At 33.6% G+C, this 7,879-nt stretch overlaps 1 protein-coding gene across 1 annotated transcript; it reads right to left on the bottom strand.

Moving 5' to 3' along the window:
• Positions 1-2,926: 2,926 nt before the first annotated feature.
• On the bottom strand, positions 2,927-7,628 carry LOC120082202 (putative serine/threonine-protein kinase PBL7). Its single transcript, XM_039037474.2, has 5 exons — positions 7,295-7,628; positions 6,175-6,374; positions 4,976-5,165; positions 4,470-4,861; positions 2,927-3,667 (listed from the first exon to the last, which is right to left on the bottom strand). The coding sequence occupies exons 1-5, from the start codon at positions 7,392-7,394 to the stop codon at positions 3,401-3,403; spliced, it is 1,149 nt and encodes a 382-aa protein (XP_038893402.1). The 5' UTR covers positions 7,395-7,628; the 3' UTR covers positions 2,927-3,400.
• Between the last annotated feature and the right edge of the window lie 251 nt (positions 7,629-7,879).

Raw genomic sequence — 7,879 nt, 5'->3', positions numbered from 1 at the left:
TCTGCACAACTTGAGGCTGTCGCATGCGTTTTTCTAACCTCTCAAAACATTGGCTGCCGCATGCATTTCTCTTGGCCACACTTTGGCTTCCTTCAACGCCCCAAATAATCTCTAATTGAGCAAGGCCAATGCATGGACAACACTTAGTCAATGTTCCAGCTTCCAACGCATGGGTTATACTTAGCCAATTCTCTACTAGTTAAGGCTTATCTCAAAGCTACTCAACAATCTATTTAAACACTTAGAAATTTCCTTCACTTCAACATAGAATTTAACTTTCACTTAGTTAATTCCTTTTAACACCTACTTAAGTAGGAAAAATGAAAATCCGGGTTTCACACAATGTATTTGTAAATGTATATTAGTTAATTTTCGAGCCCATCAAGGGCAAACTGAAAATACGTTTAACTTTATATTACATTTTGAAGCTAATAACATGTTTAAACTAATGAAAAAATATTTAGATAAAATTAAATCCGGTAACAAAAGTTAAACCAATTAAAAAAGAGTTAGATAAACCAAAATTGATAATAATGTGCTCTTATTCAAGTGTATAGTGTATTCGCAAGATTCACATGTATATTAGAAAATAGTCAACCACCATACAAAATCATAACTCCAATTCTCTGGTATTCCCCGCATCCGTGAAAGTTCCGATTTATTGTAGTGTTTAACTCCGATTCTCTCTGATGAACAAGATTTCAACTTTTTTGGCCAAAAAACAAATAAAGTTTATTATAATAATGAAACAAAAGAATATTGAATCGTCATACAAGAACAAATGAACAGGAAAAGAGGAAAAGAGAAGTCTAATAAGTTGCAAAGTCATAGCAAAAACAATAGCTTGTGAAAAAAATATAAGAAAACCTAAATAGATAAATACTTTGTATGAATAACAAAAGTGATGTGTATTTTTCTACAATAGTGATGGATATTTTTTTCCAAATTGTTAAAATAATAATTTAAACCTTCAAGGATATGAGAAATATCCAGCGAATTTATTAAGAATATGTATAAAATTATGAAAAACAATTCAAAGATTAGAATAAATTTGAAATTTGATAATTTATGAAAATTTAAAATATAAAATTTGGTAGAAAAATCTGGATATTTAATTAAAGTGAGATTAATTCGAAAATTGGTTAAAAAAACTAAATTAATAATAAAAATAGGTAGATTATGTTAACTATATGAGAAAAATCAAGAGGACAGTTAAGATTAGCAATCATCCGGACTCGACCTTATTTATGATTCTACATTTATCTTTATCATGTATTTGTAGTTTCATCAACAACAACAACTACGAACTAGACAAGGACTGATCAGGTATATTTAGAATTTTGTGGTCATGTGCATGTCACATAAGTTGTCATAAATCTTATTATTGGCTAATTTTCCCATTTTTCATAACGAAACCCTAAATTGTGTCATACGCTCCAATTCTCCAATTAAATGTGTCTCGAGTTGAAATTGAAGACAAGAGCTGGCCCCAAATGTGACACATGTTTTCACTATGATCATTGAATTGAATAAACCAATTTTGTCCAATTTGGGTCCATATTCAATTAAGTCTAAAAATAAACTTAACGTGACTCAAATGCCAAGCAAGCTCAAAATCCAATTATGGACAAACCAAGGCCACAGAACTCACATGAAAACTCTATAAATGGAAGAGTTAAACTACATTTGCATAAATCAACATAAAAATAAGTTCAATTCCATGAAACAAAATCCTTTAGAGACCCAAACATTAGACTTTCTACCTTTTTTTTTTTTCAAAAATCAAACCAAGTTGTAAAAACTAAAAAAGAGAGAGAGTTTTGAAAACCTACTTTTGTCTTTTTTAAAAAAAAAAATTGACCAAAAATTCGACTATTTTACTCAAGAAAAATGGAAAGTATTATAAGAATTTGAGAAAAATATACTTAATTCTCAAAAGTCAAAAACCAAATAGTTTCCAAAATGGGAACTAAGAAAGGTATATTTGAAATTCATATTTTTGTTTTAGAACTTGATTAGGAGTTAGAAGTGCTTCTTTAAGAAATATAAAAAACATAATTGAAAATTTGAAATGAAACAGGCATGAATTTCAAAAATAGAAAATTAAAAACGAAATTGTCACCAAGACTTGATTTTTGGTTTTTTATTTTTGAAATTGAAGCTAAACAATACATTCACCAATTGATTTCTTTGTTATTTTATCTACATTTCAGAAAACAAATGATAATCCCTTACTTAAACCCTCTCAATATATTACTTTGATGAAAATGTATTTTCCAAAAAGAGTGATAAATTATTGGGAATAAATGTATGCTTGATACTTTATTTTCTATTGCTCCTGAAATGAAATAAAAAGGGAAAAGCAAAAGTAAAAAGAGGTCCATTTGTTCAGTTTCTTTCACTTGCAATGTGGCTCTGGTGATCCTGGGAAGTCAAAAGCAGAAAGGCAACAAACTATAAGTATTAGTAGTTTTTTTTTTACTTTTTTTTCTTTTTTTTTTGTACAAGTAGTGATTCATTTCATCTTGCCTTTATGGTTTTAACTCATAATACCTTAAAAGACACTCTATTAGAGCCAATTCAAGCATTATTAATGACTAATTAGATAAGATACTTGTTACCCTCCAAAATTCAAATTTCAATTATCGTTCCTACAATTGTTGAACTAAAAAAAGAACACTTCAACGGCAAACACTATCACAGCGAGAAGTATCAAAGTTCATATATACATTTTAAAGATAAAGACAAATCAAGGTATCAATTGTCTCTCATATATTGTTATTGGCTCTACCCCTGCCGTATCAGAATCGGTTTTACATTCCAAGTATGCATATTTGTAGAGTAATTGTTGCCCAAATTCGTTGCTGAGAACTAAAAAGGATCAAAATGCCTCAGCATTCATGATGATATAAGAATGGTGCCAAGCTTTTGCAAATCGAAGTGTATACAAATCCAGAGCAATTGGGGGACAGTTCGCTTTGAAACGTCGGTAAACCGTTGACTAAGATTGTAACATTTCAGGTAAGGTGGGATAATCCTTTAAACAAAAACCTATTTCTATATAGATACAAAAATACCAAGCTCAATTGTACATAAAGAATCTTGTGCAAGAAGGAACAGGTGGGGAAGAATAGATGTAACAAAAGAATTAAAAGTTTTCTACGTAGATCAAAACCTGGGAGTAGAGGAGCTATCTGGTATGCAACTGCAGCTAGGAAGAGGCCAATAAACAGACACCAGTAGACATGCCTGGCTTGGCTACTTGTTTGATAAGCTCGGAATGACATTGTAAATCAAGTCTACGGCATGTCAACGTAGAGAAAGCTGACGAGGAGTTACAAAGGATGCAAGAATCCGATGATTAGAATTTGGTTTCATGTTAGCTTCTGTTTGAACAACTTCACAGTTCTCTTCTAGAAGATCTAGGTGTGGACAAGCTACTGCGAGCGCTTTGAACTGGCTGGGTTTCAGGGTCGTATTTTTGGGAGGCAAGATATGTAAGAGCTGTGACAACATCAGCAATAAGTGGTCGCATATGAGGTTGTTCCTGAACACACATTGCAGCTACTGCAAGAGCTTGATATAAGCCTCTGACCGGGTATTGTCCTTGGAGCAATGGATCAGCCATCTGCGAAAATTTCCGTCTGTCTTTAAATAAGGGTTGTGCCTGAGATGAAGAAAAGTAAGACTTTTCAGACTACAAATATATGATTCTTCCCATTTTTACTACAGGACATATAAACAACTATAAAGTCACAAATCATATCATTTGGCATAAATTGTATTTGAAGATGCGGCACATTATATATTTACTTGATTCGGCTTATGAACTGTAATATTTCAAGGAATATATAACAAAATCAGTCTTATAATGGAATTGATCTAACAAAAGGTAATTCCAGATCCACAAAGTTCAAAATCTCTATAATAGTTAATTAGGAAGGTAACAGCAATAAACACTCAAGCAAATGACAACAAACACAATCATGGTTCAGCTTCTTACAAGTTATGACCATCCAGAGTGTAGAGGGTATAAAATAAAAGTAGTTGCTACCTCATATCCATGGATCTAAACATATATACATATATATTTTCCTTTGTGATTGAAGGGGATGCATGGAGATGGTTGTACCTAATTATTACTTTATAAAATATTTGGCAATAAAATGACCACTCTATCATGAATGAACATGCAAATCAACAAAGTAGTTTTCTAAACTGCAAAAGTACAAAACATATTTTCCTAATCCATGCCCGGTAGCACAACTCAGTCTATGTTTCACCTCTGCTTTATCTCAATGAGAGTCACGTTGTGGTGTGTGTATGCATGAGTTGTAATTGATCGTGGGTAAAACATTCAATCTGCTTGGTACAAGGATGATCTTTAGAACAGCATATTAATGTAAAACAGTAAAATTGGAAGGCATGAACTGGATGCTTAAAAATGAAAAGGAAGAGATGATTTCTACCCATGCCACCAAATTATGTTCCCCTGCGGCTCTTGAATTGTCAATGGCTTTTCTCCCAGTAATAATTTCAAGTAGAACAACTCCAAAGCTATAGACATCTGATTTTAAAGTGAGCTGGCCTGTCATTGCATACTCAGGCGCACAGTATCCATATGTTCCCATCACTCTTGTGGATACGTGAGTGTTATCCCCCACGGGGCCCAATTTTGCCAAGCCAAAATCGGAAAGCTTAGGATGGTAATCTTCACCAAGCAGGATGTTAGAGCATTTCAGATCACGATATATAACTGGGGGGTTAGCTTTGTCATGCAAATACTCTAATCCCTTTGCAGCACCAGCAGCTATTTTCATTCTCGTATTCCAGTCAAGTCGTCTTTTATCGGGTGGGAGATCTGGCACAAGCATGTTATGATGATGTCATTACCTCAAAAGAAACAGGATCAAAGAAGTACGCAGAAGGGAAAGTTTACTGAAGAATGAAGACAATGAACAATGTAGATGCAAACCATGTAAATGGTCTTCCAACGATCCCAATGGCATATATTCATAAACCAATAGTCTCTGATCACCATCAGCACAATAGCCAATTAAATTAACAAGATTTGGGTGATGGAGTAGGCTTAACATTAGTACTTCAACGAGGAATTCCCTGTTTCCTTGTAGCCCATTTCGATCAAGTTGCTTGATGGCGACTGCCTGCATTCAACAGAATTACAAATATCAGAACCTTCCTGCACCACCTACCAAGCTTAAAACTCAATTTGAAGACTACGCCCAGTATAGGGAGTGTGGAAATTAAAAATCGTCCAGCATTTCAAATAAAGGCTTTCAAACAAATGCAGTAAATTGGACATTTAGTTCATTTCATCTATTCTTTAGATTTTTTGTCTGTGCATTACGTGCATGTGTGAGAGAGAGTACTCAATTTTACATCTTCATTTTCCTTCCAGTATAATCAAGCTGCTATAGACAATACCAAAATTTTGTAAATAACTTGATAGTTACAGTCCAATATACATATATATTACAAAAAAAATTCAGGTCGAATGATGATTTTAGCAACTAAGCAATCACAATATCAATTCTTTTTGCTAATGACTTTTAGATTTCTGCGGAAGGTTTCATCAAAGTAAGTATACTCAAGCTACAAATTTTAATTATTTCTCACTTAAGAATGGTTGAATGGTTTTAGTACAAATGTGCCACCCCAATAAAGCATTTTTCTAGAATCATTTTATATTCAATATGAGCTGTATGTATTATGTAATAAGATCAACAGAATGGGCAAGGTGTGCAAAGTTAGTGACTAGTGTTAATGCCAACTTAGCTATCATCATTAGGAGTTATGCAGAGTACAGACCAATGCTAGAATTTTATCTTTTGTTAAAGAGAATGACACCGCTGACAGGAGTGAGGTCAACTAAACTGGTAAAAAGCTTTCCACCAAAACTCATCCAATAGAATAAGATAGGTATGTAAAAAATTTTAGGATTGCTCAATCTTGCAGCACAGATAGCAGAAATATCCAATGTTACAAGACTTCATGGATGAAGAAATAAAGCAATAGAAAGTTAACCTTACAAAAACAAACTTGACTTGAGAATATGTGTGCTATGTGAATGTGTCTAGTAATAAGAGTTTAAGGCCGCAATGAACCGATTGTCATGTTTACTCCAATGAAGGGAAAAAAATACCCAAAATCTACCTGATTTATGCTCTCCAATCGTCCTTTATAAACTTGACCAAAACCTCCTTCACCTAAAAGACAGTCGGCTCTAAAATACTTTGTTGCAGCTGCCAACTCTCGGAATGAGAATGTAATTGTTTGTCCTGCAATTTGATCAGAACCTCCATCTTTCAGGGCCTCGTTCTTCCCACTAAATGTCGGCTTTACCATCAATTTTTCTGCATATGAAACAATGGGTTTACGAAACAATATTCAATAAACAAATTTTGCAAAGGAGTGAAAGGAAATTTTGATAATTCAAATATATAGGCATAATTGAAAAATAAACTATAGATAAACGTAGAATGATTTGGTCACATTTAATAAGAAATAGTAGGAAACAACATCCATCAACAGCAGCAACTGCAATACATGGCAGACCAGAAATGCATCAGACAACACAAATTTTTCCCCCAAAAGAAAAAGAGGTCATCTAACAGTCCAACAACACAAAATGAAAAAATTGATGCAATAACACAAAGAAAGAGTAGATGCCACCAAGGAAAAGAGAAAGAGCCGTCAGAAAAATGGAGTTGAATTAAGTTTATAACAGAGGACATAATCCAGGCACCATCATATACAGTAAAACAAAACAACTCAAAATGGGAATTCTTAATAATGCGTTTTATAAAGCAACTAACAGAGATGTCTCATAATTCTCTGACGAAAAAAAAAAAATCATCAACCATTCGCTATAAGATGCTAAAATCTCAAACCATTGCAAAAAAACCATCAACAATCCTCAAAAGAAAAAAAGGAAAAGGAAAGAAGAAAGAAAAAGACTCCAAGAACAAATCTAAACACCACATAAAATTCCTTGAAGCTGCTTTCTAGAACTCAATTCAGGCTGAAAACAAAACCCAATAGCACATAAACAAAAACAAATCCAAAAACACAAAAGGGACAATTAAAACACCCCCCCATTAAAATCCTTGCTAATCCCCATCAATGGCAGAACCATTGCTATTGCCGATGGATTTCCTGTCCAAAGTCAAGGAAACTAAACTCCCCAGTGTACATTTGCATAAAAACTTCAGTAAAATCTCGAATTGAAGGGAAATAGAAGCGATAAATTGTTGAACATTGTCCATAACTTTACCTGAAGTTGATGGGATCGGATCATCGTCCTTCTTGTGAACCTGCTGCTGCTGATATTTTCCCTTCTTATTTGAACTTCCAGAACAGAGAAACCATCCCATGGCGTAATCTCTGTCTGTCTCTCTCTCTCTCTCTGAGAGTATCACCGAAGCCTACAGAGAGAACTGAGAGAGAAGGTTAAAATTTCACACACTCTTCCCAGCATATATCCTTCTTTTCTTACCAATCTCTTTTTTGCAGATACATCCTTGCACTTTACTCAATTCATGAAACGCCGCCCGGATTTCGTTCTTTTTTCCATTGACTGCCCCAAAAGTGCTCGAAAATAGTAGAACGGAGGGGATAAGTCTAAAAAGATTCTTTGAAAAAAAAAAAAAAGAAAAAAAAATTGTATGCTTTGAAACATTTTAAATAAAATAAAATAAAACTATATATTATGTTGGTGTACCTGAGTTGAGTTGTATTGTATTGAGGGTATTTTAAAGACTAACTTGAAATTCGAGTTGGTTGGATTGACCATCTAAATAATCCAAATAAAGTCTTCAACTCAATTTTTAAAATTCGGATTAGATTGAGTTGGGTGGTT

The sequence above is a fragment of the Benincasa hispida genome, chromosome 7 (assembly GCF_027475165.1).
Source record: "Benincasa hispida cultivar pf3 chromosome 7, pf3_genome.v1.1, whole genome shotgun sequence".
In the NCBI taxonomy this organism is placed as follows: Eukaryota; Viridiplantae; Streptophyta; class Magnoliopsida; order Cucurbitales; family Cucurbitaceae; genus Benincasa; species Benincasa hispida.
The sequence above is the reverse complement of the archived record's forward strand: the minus strand, read 5'-3'. Positions and strand labels throughout refer to the sequence as shown.

Bases quoted from the DNA above. Each gene is read 5' to 3' on its own strand.
- LOC120082202 (XM_039037474.2), bottom strand. From the start codon at position 7,394: ATGGGATGGTTTCTCTGTTCTGGAAGTTCAAATAAGAAGGGAAAATAT. The intron at 5,166-6,174 runs GTAGATTTTGGG...TGTTGAATGCAG, and splicing joins GATTGGAGAGCATAAATCAG to GCAGTCGCCATCAAGCAACT. The intron at 4,862-4,975 runs GTTTGCATCTAC...TGCTTGTGCCAG, and splicing joins GTTGGAAGACCATTTACATG to ATCTCCCACCCGATAAAAGA.